At 50.7% G+C, this 19,037-nt stretch overlaps 1 protein-coding gene across 1 annotated transcript in view; it reads right to left on the minus strand.

Moving 5' to 3' along the window:
- The window catches only part of LOC147900639 (RGS1-HXK1-interacting protein 1-like), an 84,664-nt gene extending 65,902 nt beyond the window's left edge, over positions 1-18,762 (minus strand). The window contains exons 1-3 of the mRNA XM_087376060.1: positions 18,655-18,762; positions 18,267-18,622; positions 5,544-5,610 (exon numbers count right to left, since the gene is read on the minus strand). Of these exons, the coding sequence (XP_087232186.1) occupies positions 5,544-5,610; positions 18,267-18,527 (328 nt within the window). The 5' untranslated portion in view covers positions 18,528-18,622; positions 18,655-18,762. The remainder of the gene's footprint in view (positions 1-5,543; positions 5,611-18,266; positions 18,623-18,654) is intronic.
- Positions 18,763-19,037: the final 275 nt, after the last annotated feature.

Genomic DNA, 19,037 nt, shown 5'->3' on the forward strand with positions numbered 1-19,037 from the left:
CAAGTCTGCTGCATGAGTCCCGCGAGACTACTATTGGAACATGATCCCAAACTAGCTCTCAGGCCACAAGACCTGCTGGGATCATCCTGTCTGTCTGAAAGAGCTAGCTATAAAATTTCGTGGTCATGTCAAGAATCTCCTGCGGGTCAGTGTGCATGATGCCCTACGAGTCCCGAAGACACTGTAGCTATGTGCCGGTCGATCGGGGCCCAGTGGTCTGAAAGAACTGCTTCGTCATCCTGTCCCCCTGCTATACCCATCGGGCCTGGGAGGAATGATAGGAGAACTCAGCCCGCCGCAGCTCTGTGTCCTGAAGCTCAAGATGAGCGCTCTCCAATCTGTCACTAAGCCACTGAGAGACTGAGTCCTACTCCCTGAGCCTCTCGATGGAGGCGAGGTCTCTCCTCAAAGCCCGCTCTCGCTCCTGAAAGAACTGCTTTGTCATCCTGTCCTGCTGTACCCATCGGGCCCAGGAGGAATGGTAGGAGAACTCAGCCCGCCGCAGCTCTGTGTCCTGAAGCTCAAGACGAGCGCTCTCCAATCTGTCACTAAGCCACTGAGAGACTGAGTCCTGCTCCCTGAACCTCTCGATGGAGGCGAGGTCTCTCAAAGCCCGCTCTCGCTCCTGAAGGGTCCTCCTCCGCCTAAGGGCGTGAGCCTGCGGCTCCACACTGCTCCTCTAAATCGCATCTGCCACCCACGCAGCCCAGCCCTCACTCAGTGCCATCTCTGAGTGCTCCCAGATCTCTGCCATAACCTGATGAATCGCCTCGTCCTGCAAGAGGTCCTCTGGAATGCGGACCCCTTTCTAGGGGAGACCTCGACAGGGCTCCTACCTCCTTCCTTTTCTTCATTCCTTCCTCCTTCTCCTTCCCTTGCTTCCTCCTTCCTCCCCTGCCTTCTCCTTCTCTCTCCTTCACCTCTCCACTTCGTCCCCTTTTTCATTTGCCTCCCTGCAGTAGGAGCACTTTGTTTGCTACGGTGAAAGAAAATCTTGGTGGTGACCTTTGGTCTGGCCAGAGGGGCTCTATGGCCACACCTTCCACTCCCACAGCCATCAAGGTTCTTCTTTCCCCAGCTGACAAGCAATAGGTACAGCAAGTAGTCTAGTCCCTCCAGGACAAGGCGCTTGTGGGCAGAATTGTGGGCCTCACACCTACACGGAGACAGGTGCGAGAGTGGATCCAGGTGAGCTTGACATTAGAGGGCGAGCACATCCAAGAAGTCACCGTCTATGGACGAGGTGTTTTCCTCATCCAGTTGAGCTCCCTTGACACTGCCTCGACACTTGTGGAGCAGAGCCCCATTCTCCTTGGCCCGCACCTTGTCTACCTCTTTCCTTGGTATCATGGATTCACCATGGAGGACATGGATACGACACACCATGTTCCACGGTTTTCGATTACACTCCGCTTCCCAGGGCTCCCCAAGGAGTATCAAGCCATCCTCCCTTCCATTGGCCGGGCATTTGGCACAGTGCTCGAGTCCCCACCAGAGACGGCCACCTCCGTCCTAGCAGATGATGGAGTCCCCAGGATCAGACTGGTGGTGGAGAGCCCGGAGTCCCTCCCAAAGCTGATTCTTCTCGAGACCCTGGAAGGGGGCACACTTCGCCAGAGGGTGGAGATCTCCGGGCTACTAGGCCAGTGTCTTCGTTGTAGACAGATGGGTCACCTCGCCATAGATTGCCCCCGTGGCCACCCTCGTGTGCCTCCTTCCCCTCCTCCACAGAGTAGGCAGAGTAGCAGGCCTGAGTTCAGCGCCCTCTCAGGCATGAGTAGTAGCAGTCCCAGACCCCATGGGTTACCCCCTCAGAAGGGAACTGGAAACATGTTAAAAAGAAAAAGAAACCAAGCAAGCAGGCGCGAAAACGCCGCAGACAGAGGGCCAACCGCAGGGAGAGGGACAAGGTTGATCGAGAGGCCTCAAAAGAGCAACAGCAGTAGTCACCTCCCCCAGCAACAGAGGCCATTGCCCATCTAGTCGATCCTCCAGCTTCGGAAGTTTAGCCTCCGCACCCACCCTTGCAGCAGCAGAGAGCCCCAGGACTTCCAGAGGCGGCAATGGCGAAAGCCGTAGATGCTAGCCCGACGAGGGTCGGGAAGGAGCCGATACAAAGCCTCAACGAGCTTGATCAGCAGGGGGCTTGTGGTCGCCCTTTTCCCTCCTCCCCCTCCCCCCTCCCCCCTCCCCCTCCCCCTCCCCCTCCTCCTCTTCATGTCCCCCTCCCTCCCCAAGGTTCCCCCCACCCCCTCCCCCCCCCTCAACCCCCCCTTCTATGGTCACCCTCACTACCCGTCCCCCGTCCCCTGTCTCTCGCGTCCCTACCTACTCTCCCGCCGCCCCCCCTCTGCTTTAGTAGCAGCCTCTTCTGCTTTCGACACCCTTGCCATCCTGTAAGGGAACGACGATGCCTCCTACTTCCTCATCGCAGCAGCAGGTCCGCTCAGAGAGGGATCCTGAGGGACGAGGCTCGTCTTTCCGACCAGCAGCTCCCAACTTCTAGGCGTCCCTTACTGCAGTACTTCTGGAGGTTAGAACCCTGGAACTATCTAGAAATTCTGGATGCATATCCTTTACCATTGGAGGTCACGCTCATGGTCCTTCAACCCCGAAAGGGGGGTTTGATGGTGCAGTGGGATCTCAGACACACCCCGTTTGGAGATTTCCATTCGTCTCCATAGGGTTGGAGAAGTGGTCCTCGGAGGTGTTTGACGCTATTTTGGGTAATCAGATTATGCTCATGATGGACGAGTGGATGGGACCACAAGGACTAGATCTTTGGTACGCCCATGGCGCGGAGATGAACTTTCAGCTGAGCTTCACGCGCGAGGAGACGGCGTGTGGTTTGGCGACAGGAGTTATTAGATTGCCGATGGAGGCAAAGGTGGAGCAGGCACACTTATGGCCCCTCCAAACATGCGCCGAGTTGCTCGGGGTGGAAGCCTCCTTCATGATGAAGTGGGCACGGAAGATCGGTATTGAGCTAGTGTCCACCCTAGTATGACGCCGCACAGGCACCCACTCACAGGAGAGCCTTGTTCCCGACTCCCCCGTCCTCATGAGCTGAACCACAGTCAGCTGGAACGTACACGGGCAGCAAGAGCAATGATGCCATAGGCTTTCTCCTCTCTAGCAGGATCTCTTGCTGGGCGTGTCGGAGCTGAGGATTCTCCAGCATTAGAGGCTGTCGAAGAAGAAGTTGAAGCAGGTTTGACAAGCCCCCAGAGGTTTTCCCTCATTAATGCAAACTTGACCTTCATCTGCCATGTGTGAAAGCCTTTACCATTGAACTTATCCAAATTCAAGAAGGTAGCCATGAGAGGGTCTAACCCAAAATGGGCAGTGTCTACTTTTTTACAAGGCTAGAAAGAGTTGAAGAGCTTCAAAATACAAGCATTTAGAGTAGCAAAGGCTTGCAACCAAATTCCATGCTACAAAACATAATGGAAATGATGTTTTCACTTGCATGCTTCATAGAGGTGGCTAAATGAAAGCATTCCAAGCAAATCCAGGTGTAGAAACTTAAAGAAAAGCTGTAGCCACAATTGTACTGATGCTATTCAACACTTTAAAACATCAGAAATGCTAAAGTAGCATCTAATGTAGCATCAAACTCACAACCTTGTCAAAACTGTCCAAAACAAAGGCCTAAACTTGGAGGGCTTGTATCTCACTCTTCAAAGCAAAGAAAATAGGGCTTTCTGAAGCAAAAGAAAGCTCATATACCAGATAAGATCCACTGAGGAGGAGAGGCACAATTCCACGTCACGTCGCCATAGCTAGCTGCTTCAAAGTCGACTGGTTTTTCCTTGTTTTCTCCTTGAATACGCCGCAGGCAGAGGGGAGCTCACCGATCACGAGCAGTACTCTGGTAGCACAGCTTCACTTTAAAACTGAGGGAGATTTAAGATCAACTCCTTTGTGGGAAGGAAGAACATGCTGAGGCATCATCTCCTCGAACAAGTGTTGAAATCGGAACTCCTGGATTCTTTCATCGAGATCTTCATTAGGTGCAATAGAACGTCTCATACTAGGGCGTCTTGTGGCTGAACTGTCTCGTTTGGAAACCATGATGTGGGAGATGACAAACTGAACCCACTGAATCAAACTTGGTTGAGCCTAAGACAACCAACTGCAAAACCCCACTACTTTCAAAGAGGTAGATGCTTGCGGGTGAAGTGAGCAGGCCTAATGTGGGATGAAGTATGGGTGGGAGTGGCTTTTGGTTGTACGATTCAACCACCAATCCGGGGTATGGGCCAAATAATATTTGGATCGCAATTGTCCTAAGTCTTTGGATCGTTGCCACCAAGGAAAGTGGCAAAACTGTGCTCTAATACCACTGAAATCCAATCCAGAGACCTCGAGATCTCTCTCTTCAATAAAATCGCTGCTCTAGAACCAATTGCAACAGCCTGGCACACTCTGATAAGCTGGAAAACAAAATTTGCAGTAGTAAGTTGGCTTCCTAGAAAACAGTTCACAACAGGGTCTAGGGCCTCCTAGATCAATTCGCAGTAGTCCGGGAGCCCTTGGGAAAGCTGGAAAACCCTAATCGCAGCAGTTAGACAGCTCTCTGATGCCGTGAACAGACTTCCCAGCAAACCTCTCCTTTTGACAGCTCGCACGTGTGAAAAGACAAAAATTATGAGGCTGAAATCATCCGTACAATCATCTAGGAAGGCGTGGAAGCACAATAGGAGGAATCCGCTGCAAAAGAACAGTGCTGGGAGGGAGAGAAGAAGACAATACACCACACTAGGGGCCAGAAACAAAGGTTGGCACCCCACAAAGGTCTTTATTGCAATAGAAAATAACTTTGTATAGTAGCTCTGAGAAGAGCATGAAGCTGAGTACAACCTTGAATGAATCTAGGAGCTCGAAGGTCCCTTCTTTTATAGACTTGGCCTAGCTAAAAGCCATACCTGCTTTTCTAAAGCTACTTTTTACAAAAGCTGAGCTTTCCTGCTTTTAGCCCACCTTGGGGCAGCTTTTACGCTCTTTTTAGAACCCCATGGATCCTTCTTTAATGGCGCCATCTCCCAAGTGCTTTTTGCCTTGTGGGACTTGCTTTTTGCCACGTGCTCCATCTTTCTTAGCCTTTTAGCACTCTTTCAAGTCCTACACAAACTCCAACACTTTAACCCATTAAAGGTTAGTGAAATGCATGCATTCCTAGTTCTTGCACTAATCCTAGTCCCAACATCCACAATTCTCTTTTACCAATGCAAAGCAAAAGTAAAACCTATTCTTAATTAACCAAAGTCAACATTCTTTGATCGAAGTCAATTAAAATAAAGATTATACTTCATTTCTTGGGAGAAGTACCAAATGGTAACAGTTAGTACAGCTATCTTCCCAACCAAAAAAGCAATTTTCAAAACCACTATATGTAGTAGTAAAATGAAAACAAATAAGGCGCCAAAACACGTCACTGAATTTCCAAACACCATATCAAGCCAACCATGATTGAGTACTTTTAGAACCCACACTTGCATTGTTCATAATATCAGATCACTTATCATGACAGGTTCCCATACCCTTGATTCTTCCAAAAAAAGCATCTTCATAGTCGTTATATTGGGACCGTGCATGGTAAAATAAATCCTGTACACAATACATAAAAAACAAAGGAATCAATTCATCCCCTCGAATAGGAAGTAAATATACCTCTGTGTCCGAGGTAATCCTACGATGAAATCCATGGAGATAGTTTCCCATTTGCCACATGGAATCTCCAATGGGTGTAGGAGGCGTCCTAACTAGATATATCAATAAATTAGAACTCTTATAAAACAAGCAAAAGAACAAAATTTGTAGGCAGGTTTTAAAAAAATTAAGAGCAAATGAGAAATTTTTTATTTTTATACTTAGTAAACAAAGCTAGAGTTATGTTCTCATCAGTCATAAGCTTCCATCTAGGAAGTCAAACTTCACTGCTACTCAATCCTCTCCAATCAATTCACATTCAATGCTCTTCCGCAATGCTCTCCAATCAAGCGACTTTAAATAAAATTAGGAGTAAATGAGATTTTTGCTTTAAACTTGGTAAACAGTAGACAGCTCCTGCAAGCTCCCTCCCCCTTCGCTCCCCGTCTACCCCCCCCTCGCTACCTGCGCGGCCCTCTCCCTCCCTCCGTCGACTGCTGCCGTGCAGTCTTTGCCCCCCCTCTCCGCTACGCTCTCCCCCTCTCCGCCAACTCCTCCGCCCGTCGCTACCCCCCCCCCTCTCCTCGCCACACTCATTCCGTCCCGCTCCGTCTCGCTCCCCTCCTCTCCTCTCCACTCACCTCACCCCATCCCACCTCCCTCCGTTCCGCTCCACTCACCTCGCCCTTCCCGCCTCGACCCCCCTCTCTCCGCTCCACTCCGCCCACCCGCTCCGTTCACCTCACCCCGCTCCACTCACCGCACCCCGCTCCACTACGCTCACCTCACCCAACCCGCCTCACACCACTCCGCTCCGCTCACCTCACCTCAGTTCACCTCACCACCCCTTAGTCCTTTTTTTTTTTTGGGGGGCCCACCCTTGTCCCCGCCCACCTTCTTCCACCCTTAGCCCCTTACCTCTCACCCCCCTCTTCTTTTCCCTTCACCTGCCCCGGGAGTTCGCAGTTAGTCAAGCGATATGGCGGCTACGTGCCCGGAACCGGTGGCCCAGACGGACCCCCCCCTCCACCAGCCTATCGCGTTACTTTGACAGAGCACCAGGTCTCCTTGGTGAAGCAGGCCGCCACGGACTTCTCCCAGACATCAGTTTATGGGAGGGTCATTGGCTTCTCTCCTTCACGAGCAGACATCAGGGATTGGTTGCAGTCCACCCTCTACCTCGAGGACAGTCACATTGAGGAGGTGGCACTCATGGGACGTGGCATTTTCTGGCTTAAGCTCTCCTCAGCACAGGCTGCGAGCGACATAGTCAGGCGATCCCCTACTTCTGTGGGTGGAAAGATCATCCTCATGGTCTCTTGGTCCAGGGGATTCAGTGTAGCGGACTTCGATTCCCGCTTTCGCATTCCTCGACACCCAATTACCCTTATCTTCCCAGGTCTCGCAACCGAGCTTCGCCCGATCATCAAGGACCTAGGGGCGCACTTTGGTTGGCCTATGCAGGACACTTACGTTGATGCGGCCGCAGCCCAAGGGGTGCCACGTGTCAAAGTGGCAGTCCTTGATCCACATAGCATCCCGTCGGAGTTCGAGATTGAGACAGACACAGGTGTGGCGACGCAGCGCATTCTGGTCACTGGTCGCCCAAACCAATGTCTGAGATGCCATGGCTTCGAGCACCAGGTCGCTCTTGTCCTCGCTTCACGGGTACAGATTCCCAGAAGACCCCCGTTCAAGCAGCTCAGGATACCCCGCTCTAGTCAGCGACGTCCCCTCCCGAAGGGGAAGGCTGGACGGAAGTCAAACGAAAACGGAAGGGCAACAAGGCAGGCCCCAAAAAACCTTCCAGCCACAGCCAGAGCCCCCTCAGATGATCCCTACTCATCAACAGCCCGGTAAGGGGAAGGAGAAAGGAAAGGAGAAGGTCAGCCAGCCTCCCCCTCATCCCTCACCCCGCCCTCCCCCACCTCCCCCCTCCTCGATTCTCCGACCCCCACCCCCCCCCTCCAGGATCACCCCCCGCACCAGTGGTTTCCGCTCCACCCTCTTCCTCGAGCATGACCCAGAAGGGACCCCCCCCCCACCTGCGCCACCTTCAGCCCCGAAGCCTGCACAGACCTCACCCTCGTCTATCCTTCCGGGCCCGACGGCGGGGATAGGCCTTTCCCCACAGGTGGCCAGCACCCCTCCCTCCGGTTCAGACTCCTCATCTTCGTCCCCAAGCCCAAGGGCTGCTCCTAGAGCTCTTCCATTGGAGTTTTACCGAGCAGTTCCTTGGGACTACTTGGATGCAGCGGGTATTGGCTCCTTTCTCGCATGCCTAGACATCAGCATCTTCTTCCTCCGCAAGGGAGCGGAGGGTAAGGTGTCCATCCTGGCTCCGCACGATGGTCCTAGCTATTCCTTCACTATCTCCAGTGAAGGGAATGAGCAATGGACGAATGAAAATGTTTGGGAGACGATACGAGACCAGACCCAGGAGCAGGTGCAGGACTGGATTGGTAGCAGAGCAGCGGAGCTTCTTCAGCAGCAATGGCAGGAGGGCGATGTTCGTCTGCGTTGGCGCCACAGTGCCAAACGTTTCCGACTCCTGGTCATTATCAGACCACCGCTGGAGTGGGCCTACGCGGAAGGGCTTCGCCCCTGGAGGACTTCAGAGGTTGCAGGCTTCTACAGCATTTCCTTGGCAGAGGCGTCGAGCTGGTTAGAGAGAGCTTACCACCACGGGACGAAAGGCCTTTCCCCTCTACTGAAGGTTTTAGAGGATGGGTCCGATGATCCGGCCTCTCCTTCGAAACCTTCACAGAAGCGCCTTCATCTCCACACAGGACATCCTCCGACCACTTCGACTTCGACCGCAAGCAGACAGATGTTTGTGGCCCACCTTCCCTCCTCATGAGTTTACGCATTATCTCTTGGAATGTCAACGGGTTCCACTCATCAGGCACCCGTGGCCCCACGAAGATGGTGCTCAGACAGGAGCTCCAGCCAGCTTTGGTGGGAAAGGTAGATGTGCTCCTACTACAGGAACACAAGCTTTCGGCTTCACGGACTAGTATTTGTGGGAAGGTCCTCACAGGACGCTCCCACACCTACTGGGAACCTTCGATTGGCGAGCAGGGGAGAAGCGGAGGTGTCTGTACCTCCATCGACACTTCTCTAGTTCAGCATGTGTTTGGTTCTTGCACTTTGATCCCAGGACGTGCGCTTTGGGTGGGCTTGCATATTGAGGGATCCCGCATCGGCATCCTCAATATCTACGCTCCGACTGATCTCAGACGTAGATCCGTTTTTTGGAGATCCTTGACAGACCTATTACCAGAGATGGACTCTTGGATTGTAGGAGGGGACTTCAACAACCTTGAGACCTTAGAGGATCAGCAGGGAAGGGGCCCAGAGTTCCTCGGTATAGCTCAGGCAGAGCAGGCAGATTGGGACTCCTTCCTCTTTGCAGTTGGAGGCCGGGACAGTTGGAGGGAGCCTTCCTTTCGCAGATGGCCTGGGAGTCTGGACTTCTCTTGGGGTTACAGGAGGGAGGGAGGTAGACTCTTGGAGAGACTGGACCGTTTCTATGTCAGTGATTGGGCGCTTGGCAGAGGAGGAGAGTCAAGAGTGGTTCCAGGGACGACACTTTCAGACCATGCCCCAGTCATCCTAGTCCTGGACTCTGCCTCTCAGTCCTCACCTCCACGTTCATGCCGGATCCCAGATTCCATATACACCAGAGCAGCGGTTCACAGCAGGATAGTGGACCTATGGGAGCAGGAGTGGGGCCCTACCAGGGATATGGCAGCACAGGTAGCTCAGGCACTTGATGAGTCTAGCCGCATTTGCCAGCAGGAGGCGATTCAGGTCAGACAGCGGTGTTGGGCGTGGGAGAGGGGTCTCAGACGTGACCTCGCCTCGATTCAGAGGATGCAGCAGTCTTCTCCAGGCTCTGAGGAGCTCAGACAGCAGGAGGTTCGGGCCCGGGCCATGCTAGAGGAGATCACCCAGCGTCGCTCAGAGTTTTCATTTCATGCTTCCAAGTCCTTCTGGGCTAGGAAAGGCGACAGGATGTGCAAGGAGTTCTTCAGGACTCATGGACAGAGGTCAGCAGGGGAACAGCTCCGTTCTCTTAGGGCGCAGGATGGTAGTGTCAGGACAGATCCAGATGAGGTCCGGGACTTAGCGACAGACTTCTACAGATCTTTATTCCAGCAAGAGCCCCCAGACCCTCGTGGTCGCATTTGCAGGGAGGAGGTGTGGAGATCTACACCGAGACTCGTGCAGCCCAGCATGAGCGATACCCTCTCACACCCTTCACAGTTGCGGAGATGCAGGATGCGCTGAGTGCTATTGATGGGCAGAAATGCCCAGGTGAGGATGGCCTCTATAGAGCTTTCTTCACCACCTTTTGGGAGCAGATCCACCGGCCCTTGCTCGCAGCCTTCCAGCACATCTTCTCCAGCGGGCAGATGCCAGAGAGCCTTGCAATAGGCCTGATTTGCCTCATCCCCAAAGGGGGGGACCGCCAGGAGATCAGACAGTGGCACCCAATCACCCTCCTCCCGACCGCCTACAAAATCCTCGCCAAGATGATCAGCAGTTGCATCCGCCCCCTACTACACGATCTGATTCACGACACCCAGACTGGTTTTGTCCAAGATCGCAGCATCTTGGACAACATCTTCACTTTCTCAGAGGCAACGGAATGGGCCCAGCACAGTGGACAGCACCTTGCCATACTCCTTCTCGACTTTGAGAAGGCGTACGACAGGGTAGACTGGTCTTTCTTGGAAGGTACACTCGCTCGGTTCGATTTCCCGGACGAGTGGATTAGAGGTATTGCTAGCCTTTACAGATCGGCCTCCAGTCGGGTTATCATTAGCGGCAGGATGGGGGAGAGATTCACACTTGAGCGCTCGGTACGTCAGGGCTGTCCATTAGCGCCTTACCTCTTCCTATTTTTTGCGGAGGCCATGACACACTTCCTTCGAGCTCGCACCACTGGTCTTCGCGGGATGTGTCTCCCTATTCGAGAGGATGCCGAGCTGTTGGACTCCGAGTATGCAGATGACACAGCCCTATACGTGCAGGATGATGTCGAGTCACTGGAGCGTGTGAGACTGTCCCTAGAGATGTTTTGCCTTGCGGCTGGAGCGAAAATCAACTGGCATAAGTCAGTTGGTTTTCTTACAGATCCGGGAGCCAGCTCACAGTGGGGTATTTTCCTGGGGTTTCGTTGGATCCCTAGAGGACAGACGACACGTTACATGGGATTCTAGGTAGGCCTGGACATCACACCGGCTCAGCAGTTCTTGCCGGTCCTAGCCTCCATACGACAGAAGCTTGCTTTCTAGAGCACGGCTCGACTTTCCTTGGCAGGCAGGGCCCTTGTGGTCAACCAGGTCCTTCTTGCCACTGCTTGGTATGTGGCCTCTTGCTGGTGTTTCTCGAGGTCTTGTGTAGCCCAGCTGAGGAGACTGGTGCGGAACTTCCTATGGTCTGGTTTAGACGGCTCCGGCACCACCAGAGCTAGGGTCGCCTGGCAGACGGTCATTCTCCCCCAGGCAGAGGGCGGCCTCGGCATCATAGATCCAGAGCTTCAGAGTCGGGCACTTCTTGGCAAGCTAGTCATCCGCAGCCTGACCCCAGGAGGACAGACATGGAAGCTCTTGCTACAGCATGGTCTCAGTGGGTGTACCCCCCAGTTAGGGGGTATTTGGCAGCCTTCTATCCGCCCGATGGATCTTCACTTCAGCACCTTTGACTCAGCCCCGTTCCCCCTTCCTCCGTAGCCTCATTTCAGTCTGGAGGAAGTTGCGACACAGCCTCTCCCAGGTCCCTCCTAGCTGCCGAGAGGAGACAGACAGACAACCCCTGATTTGGTGCAGCCAGGTGACAAATGATACAGGTCGTCAGCTCGGAGAGAGATCCCATATCCCTTGGGCGCTCTGGGCACGTGGGCCCGCGCGCTCGTTTCGGGTTTGGAGGGACGTCTACAGTCAACTGAGTCCAGGTGAGCTGGCAACAGCAGTAGGTACGGCTCGTGGGATCCAAGCTCGGCGAGCGGAGATTGATGCTGCCATCCCTGCAGGTTGGAGGATTCCCGTAGATACCAGACAGCTCTTCCCGGGAGATGAGAGGTGGCTCGAACAGTTCACTCCACGAGGCATTCCTTTGGTGGTGGCAGGCCTCTTCTCGGACTCTTCGGTACACTTCTTCTCCATCACTGATGACAGTCGCCTACAGAGCAGAGAGGCCATGATCGACCCCCAACTTCCCTGGCAGCGCCTTCGCATTGTAGGGCTGCAAGGGAAGACGTGGCATATAGACCCCCTGATTATACAGGACCAGGATTGGAGACTCTGGATTTGGGAGGGCCGCTCCTTATCAGAGGTGGAGTGGGACCCAGGGGAGTGGCGTTGGCCACCATCGGAGACCTCAGAGAACCCCACCCCCTTCTTTTCTTACAGTGCACGCACGGGTCAGCGTGCTCTTGGGGCTCTCCAGCGTGGGCTACCCACACAGGCACATAGCTGGTATGCCCAGGGGATATCCTTGGTCTTTCTTCGCACTTTCTGGAAGACTCTTTGGGCTAGCTGGCGTCCAAGGAAGATCTCCTACTTCCTTTGGATGCTTCCTTTGGATGGTGGTACACAAGGGGCTTCCAGTTGGCAGCTGGCTGAGACAGATGGGGCAGGAGGGGCATTGCCAGATGTGCTTTCAGGAGGAGGAGACCCTAAAGCATTGCCTTTGGAGCTGTTCGCATGCGCAGACGGTTTGGAAGGGAATCATGGGGATCTTAGCTAGGGCTACACCCGAGCTAGGACCGATCACTTGGGGAGCCGTTTGTTGGTGCAGCACTGAGCCGGGGCATCACTTGGCCTATGAGTTCTCTAGACAGGATCCCGTCTTTTTCATCACGCAGGCCACTTGGGCTTACATGGACAGCTTCCCTTGGCATCTGACAGAGACAGATGCAGAAGCGTTGCCTCGACACCCAGTTTGGGAGATCATAGGGAGCATCGCAGGCTGGCATATCTGGACTTCCAGATGCGCGCAGACTGTAGGAGCTCAGAGTACCTCTACTACTCAGACCCTAGCAGATATCTGGAGCACGATCATTCACACGCTCAAGGGTCAGTGGGATCAAATACAGGGGAGTCCCGAGCAGGGAAGGAAAAGAGACGACGTTTCCTTCGCGACTGGGATCACCGGGAGTTATTCTTCTAGCACTCCACTCAGAGTCTTCAGTGGCATTACGCCCCTCCACCGTGGCTGTTTGTCCACTCCCCGATGATTATGCCCTAGGAGGCTTGTATTTAGCTTTTTGACTTCTCGGGCTGAATCTGTTTTGTGATTACAGCCCGCTGGCCTTCAGGCCTTCTTGTACTCTCGCTTTCAAGTAATATAACTAGCACTACTTTTTGCGCAAAAAAAAAAAACAAAGTTATGCTAATGTCCTCATCAATCATAAGCTACCATCTCGGAAGTCAAACTTCACCACTCAATCAATTCACACTCAATGCTCTCGATTGAAAACATCTTACTATAATAGTGGACTAAAGATGCCATGTGTCAAACAATAGGACATCCACCACGAACCTTGCCCATGGCTTTGTGCCAGCAATCGGCATGATAGCGGCAACAGAATAAATAGCTTCCACATGGCACTTTCTTTGATGACACTAGCACTATGGTGCAATTAAAGAATCTACAAAGAGATGGCAATTGGTAAGATTTTCGAGAGGGCTGACAATTGGGAGCTACCAGTGCGATGATACATCATGCTGCTTTAAAAATCCAATGAACAACATGGCTGTTACATGTCATTGTGAGCCCATCATCGATTTTGTAATCCCACCCACAATGTTCATCCCAGTGCAACTCCGATTTATTGTATATAAGTATATCATCAAACAAGACTAGAGCAAATTTATAGAGGTAGATATGTGTGATCTTATTCATTAGCGTTAGGAAATGGAGTCATGATGAGTCAGTTTAGTGTGTTCTAGTGCGAGTTCTAGTCTAGTGTGTCCTATAGGTGTCACGTGTCACATTGGGAGTTATCCCATATGCATTGGTGTTCATATGTGTGTGTGTGCGCTCTCTATAAGAGCCGTACTTGTCTAGTGTCAAATCAATCAAGTATCAAGCCTACAAGCTCTTTGGTCTACATGTGAGTCATTGCTCTTGCTATTTCATTTCCATTTCATTATGTCTCTCTTTGAGTATTATTCTCTCTCTCCCTAGCCTACCCTCTCTCTCTCCCTCTCCACCATGCACCTTCATGTGGTATCAGAGCCTCCTTTCCTACCTTCCCTTCTCCATGCTCAATCTAGAGGATGAGGGAAGCCCGCAAATGAAAGCCATCCTCTCCTCCATGATTGAGCTCCATTCCACTCCTTTCTCCCCATCTTGTTCTCTTCTCCTACCTTAGCCTCACCTTCGGAAGCTATGGATCCTGGTTTGTTGCCCACGTAAAAAGGAGCAGCTCGGTCACCATTCTTGTGGGCCTTAGTGGGCGTCTTCATAGAGAAAAAAGACAGCTCGTTTTTTCCTTAAAAACAGCCCGTTTTTTGTTCAAAAACAGCTCGTTTTTGCTGTTTTGGGGGCGTTTTTGTGAAGCAAATAGTTGCTTACTGTTGTGGAGATGTTTCCACTACTAGTCGCCCTAAAAACTACCTCATTTGGAGCCCGTTTTTGAAGAAACGACCTACTTGCAGAGAGCTGATGCTACATCGACCATTGATGTCATTATGGGTGCCATTACTGCTTGTTGTCTGGTCTCCTCCACATGAGCTGAGCTATCCTCATTTTGCTCACAAATTGCTACTCCATCTCCCGCATGATGACATCTCTATCCTCCGCCTCTTCTGCCTTCAGTTCCAGCCCTCACTTTCATCTCTTTTCCCGCTCCTAAAGTGCTGAAGACTGAAGTTGCCATTTCCCGAGGTACACAATCTCTTCAAACTCATTGCTCGTGGAGAAGTTCAAGAGGGAAGGATTCCCTACTTGGCAAACTAAGGTTCAGTTGCTCCTCATGAAAGAAAATGTATGGGATGCTATTGAGGATGACACTCACACAACGGATCCTCAATAACTCAAGACATGGAAGCAACACAACTCAAAAGCTATTGCTATCATCAGACTTTGCCTCGATGATACTTTGATTCATGACATCGACTTCAAATCAACGGCCAAGGCGATATGGGCGCGTCTCGAGAATCTTTTTGGTAACAAAATCACAAACTTCAAAGTTTTCTTGAAGTTGCAATTTTATAAATTGAAAATAAATGATAGTGATACCTTGAGTGCACATTTAGCAAAAATGCAATCTCTTGTGCAATAACTTTCCAGCTTGAAGTGTTCCCCGGACGACAAGGACAAAATGGCTGTCCTCGTGAAGAGTATGGAAGGGACACTCGTTTTGACCATACTCTTGAAATACTTAGGCTTGCCACGACTACCTTTGATGATATGGTGACTCTTCTTCTCAAAAAAGATCGCCGAAACAAAGAATCTCCAATCTCTTCTTCAGATACTACAGAGGCTCTTGCCTCCACCAACAGATGGAAACCCAGGCCTACACCAGCACATGGAAATTCAAAGCCATTCATGTAACATGCAACAGTAATCTGATCGTGTAATTCACAGCAAGACCTTCTTTAAACCTTTAGCGAGTAACTAGGTTGTACACCATAGAGAGAGAAAGGAGATAAGGGTAGAGAGAGAGTAGAGTCGGCAATCGATCCCTCCCCCAATCAGGGAAGAATTTGCTTTATACTTGGAGAACTGAGAAATACAAAGAACACTCTTCAAGAGAGCACAGAACGCGCTTCTAAAGAGCTCACTGTGCACATGTAGAGCAAATCCAAAGACCTAAGAGGCAACGCCTACCAATACCAAGACCTTGATGTTGTCCACACTGACGATGTAGGACACTTCTACAAGACAAGGGAGAGGCTTGTGCTGTCCACCCGAATGCAGGGTTACTGCGTGAGTAAGAGAGTGAAAGCTAGGAGTGATAGATCCTATAAGAGAGCTGAGAGATGACTGAAATAAAGAGCTGAAAATGAGCTGTGTAAAACTGTAAAAGATAACTGAAAAGAGCTGCTGAAACAGACCCCAAACCTTACTCCGTTCGCTGTCCCGACTCCCGTCTGATGCGCTGCGTGAACACCTTCCCAGAGGGCTGAACTGATGCCAAAGGCTGAGGCTGGTCAGAGGGCCACTGGGGGTGAGTGTCAGGCTGTTCAGAGGGGGCTGAGGAGGAGCTGTAGGAGGCTGAAGTGCTGGGAGAAGGAGAACTGGAGGAAAGAGGGCCTGGAGGCCCCCTATTTATAGGGATTTTGGGGCTGGTTGGCTGGTCCCTTGGCCCCATAAAGGCAGCCCTAGGCCCAATAAATGCCAGCCCTAGGCCCCATAAAGGCAGCCTAGGGAGGGGTGCAGGGTAGCCTATAAAGGCAGCCCTTCCCTTGCCATTCTCTTCACTTGTTCCAGCCCTGAGGGGGCTTAGACGGGCTCCTATCCTAGGCTGGACCTAAACCTATCCCTAAACCTAAGACGGAAACACTACCCTATGGTTCTTCAATGGGTACTAGTGAACAAGGACTGATCTTCCGCCTTGACCTAAGGCTGAGAGACTTACGTAGCTTGTGCCTGACTGTCCCTGGACAAGGGCTCACAAAGGGGTCGCAGCATATGACAAAATCTCCTATTAAGGAACTATTACGCACTTGTTGATGTAGTCACTGTGTCACTTTGCACCCAAGTGCAGGGTTGCATGTGACAATTCAAGCCTCTCAAGTGCACCTTTTGTAACAAGCTTGGTCATACGGAGGACAGATGCTACCAAAAGCTTGCCAAACAGAAAACTAAGAACCATGCCAGTTGGGTTGGGATGCAACGAGTGAGGATGAAGATGACGACCCTCCGACACAAGTTCATGCTCTTACTGCTGAAATCCGACATCTCTTTTTCTCTCCAGAGGACAATGGAGATGATGATCCATATATTTTCTAAGCATGTTCTATTTGGGTACTCTGCCCTGGGATGTTTCCTTAAAATGAATGCAATAGATCATGTGTGTTGAGTCAATAAAGGTCCTCTGCCTTGGATTGTCCTCTTAAAATGATGTAGTGCTTTTATATTTATGGTGTGTGGCTCCATGTCCCTACTTAGTCCCTGGTGCCAAGAGGGGGATGTACTGTGGGAGCCATGTATTGGCTTTGAGAGGTCTATTTATCAGGCCTGGCACGTGAGTTCCAGGATGTTGATGCATTGGTCTCCTAGACCTCTGAGTTGGTCATGCATCCATGCATGATGAGCCTCTGAGCCATGCTAGGTGAGCCTCTGAGTCTACACCATGCTCACTTGCCTCTGAGTTAGCATGAGAGCCATGTCTAGTTCTAGACAGTCTTTGCACAATTCGACGACCATCATTGTCATGTTCTTGGTTCCATTCCAGTAGTCACTCACCTTTCCTCCATGGGAGGTGTTAGGAAATGGAGTCAAGATGAGTCAGTTTGGTGTGTTCTAGTGTCAGTTCTAGTCTAGTGTGTCCTATGAATGCCACGTGTCACACTGGGAGTTATCCCATACGCATTGGTGTTCATATGTGTGTGTGCTCTATATAAGAGCTGTACTTGTCTAATGTCAAATCAATCAAGTATCAAGCCTACAAGCTCTTTGGTCTACATGTGAGTACTTTCATTTTGTCATTGCTCTTTTGCTATTTCATTTCCATTTCATTATGTCTCTCTTTGAGTATTATTATCTCTCCCCCCTACCTATACTCTCTCTCTGCCTCTCCGCCATGAACCTTCAATTAGCGCTTGGAATGTTGCTAGAGCATTGTGAGACCAAAGAGTCATCGTCGCTCAGTCCTGAAGGTTGTCTCTGGCTCATTCCCTTCTTTCATCGTGATATGATATCGTCCAAGAAAGTGACAACATACAACATGATCTGAAAATGTTCTTTGCAGTATTCATGAATGTAGCATGAGCATTTATTAATAAACAATGCACGACTCTTAAGTAAACTCGTGATGTACATAATGCCTCTTAGACGTAGTTTTATGTACGTCCTCAAACTTTGATCTTGATCAACGAACCCCAATCTCAAATTAACCTTTCAGAAACAATATATATATATATATATATATACCTTCATAAGACTAATATATCCACTCTTACAAATTATTTTATAGAACAAGCGAAAGAACAAGGAAAGAAGCAAATTTGCAAATGACTTTATGAGTAAATGAGGGGGGAGAAAAACTTTGCTCATGAGCAAAGCTCGTGAGTACCCAAGCATAAGCTCCCGTATGGATTCGAAACAAGTTCCTCATCCTAACCGATTAAAAAGCCATCGGAAATCAAGAGAGAAAATGAAGCACAAATATAAAAGCTAGGTGGAAAAAATAAGGACTGAAACCCTAAAGCTAAGTTTATGTTCCCTGCATGCTCCTTCAAGGATTGTTTGTTCCAAATTCATGACACGCCAACAAGCGGCCACTTAAAATGAGAAGAAAATGTTCTTGTAAAGATTTCAAATGGCTGGCATAGTTACAGAATTGAAAGAGACGCAATGTCTCTGATCAGACCTCGATTATACCAGCGCAGTTTTATATTCTAAAAAGATTTGTCCTGTCGATAGCAACGCACCTGCGCTGATCGGAAGCGGTGCGACTGCAGCTCGCCAAGGTGAGAACGGGCTGATTGCAAAGCAGTATCGGTGGAATCGGCTACGGTGCGTCGAAGTTCCTGAGCCTGGGCTGCAGTGTAAGAGAGCCAAGGTTTTATGATATCGACTTGGGAAGTTCCGGCAGACGGTACAACTTGCCGACTCTGTTGTTGTTGGGAAACGTTGGAAGAGTTCGCATTTAGCGGCAGCTGTTCTTGTGACCTGTTGAGGTCGGCCTCCATCTCTAGTGGAAAGAAAAGAACGACGCTCTTTACAATCGCATCCAGAGTCACGTGAGTGCGATCAATTCTGCGACAATGGCTGCCCTTTAGGTTCTCTATAGAAGAAGCGGCGGCTGGGATGGACAACATATATAACATTGCAGCAGCTCTACCCATTTGATTGCATGGGGCCCTCAACTTTCACTTTTTGGCCACATTTTGTTTTCTTAATTTCGGAACCAAGGTGAACAATAGTTCAAATGGCCTGCCTTTTTAGCACTGCCTGGAAGGGAGTGCTATCCTTACACTTTTCTTAAAAAAGTGTCCCACACTGTTTTTGCACTGCCTGGAAGGCAGTGCTATCCTTACACTTTTCTTAAAAAAGTGTCCCACACTGTTTTTCGCCACATGGCGCCCTTCTATATTGGTTTTTTCTCTCTCACTCACTCTCACACACTTTCTTTTTTTAAGAACTCTCTCTCTCTCTTTGCAAATCATTCGAACTTTCCTATAACTGGGCTTCCATCACAG

The sequence above is a fragment of the Dipteris shenzhenensis genome, chromosome 6 (assembly GCF_047967505.1).
Source record: "Dipteris shenzhenensis isolate YYH24624 ecotype China chromosome 6, Dip_SZ_1.0, whole genome shotgun sequence".
Classification (NCBI taxonomy): Eukaryota; Viridiplantae; Streptophyta; class Polypodiopsida; order Gleicheniales; family Dipteridaceae; genus Dipteris; species Dipteris shenzhenensis.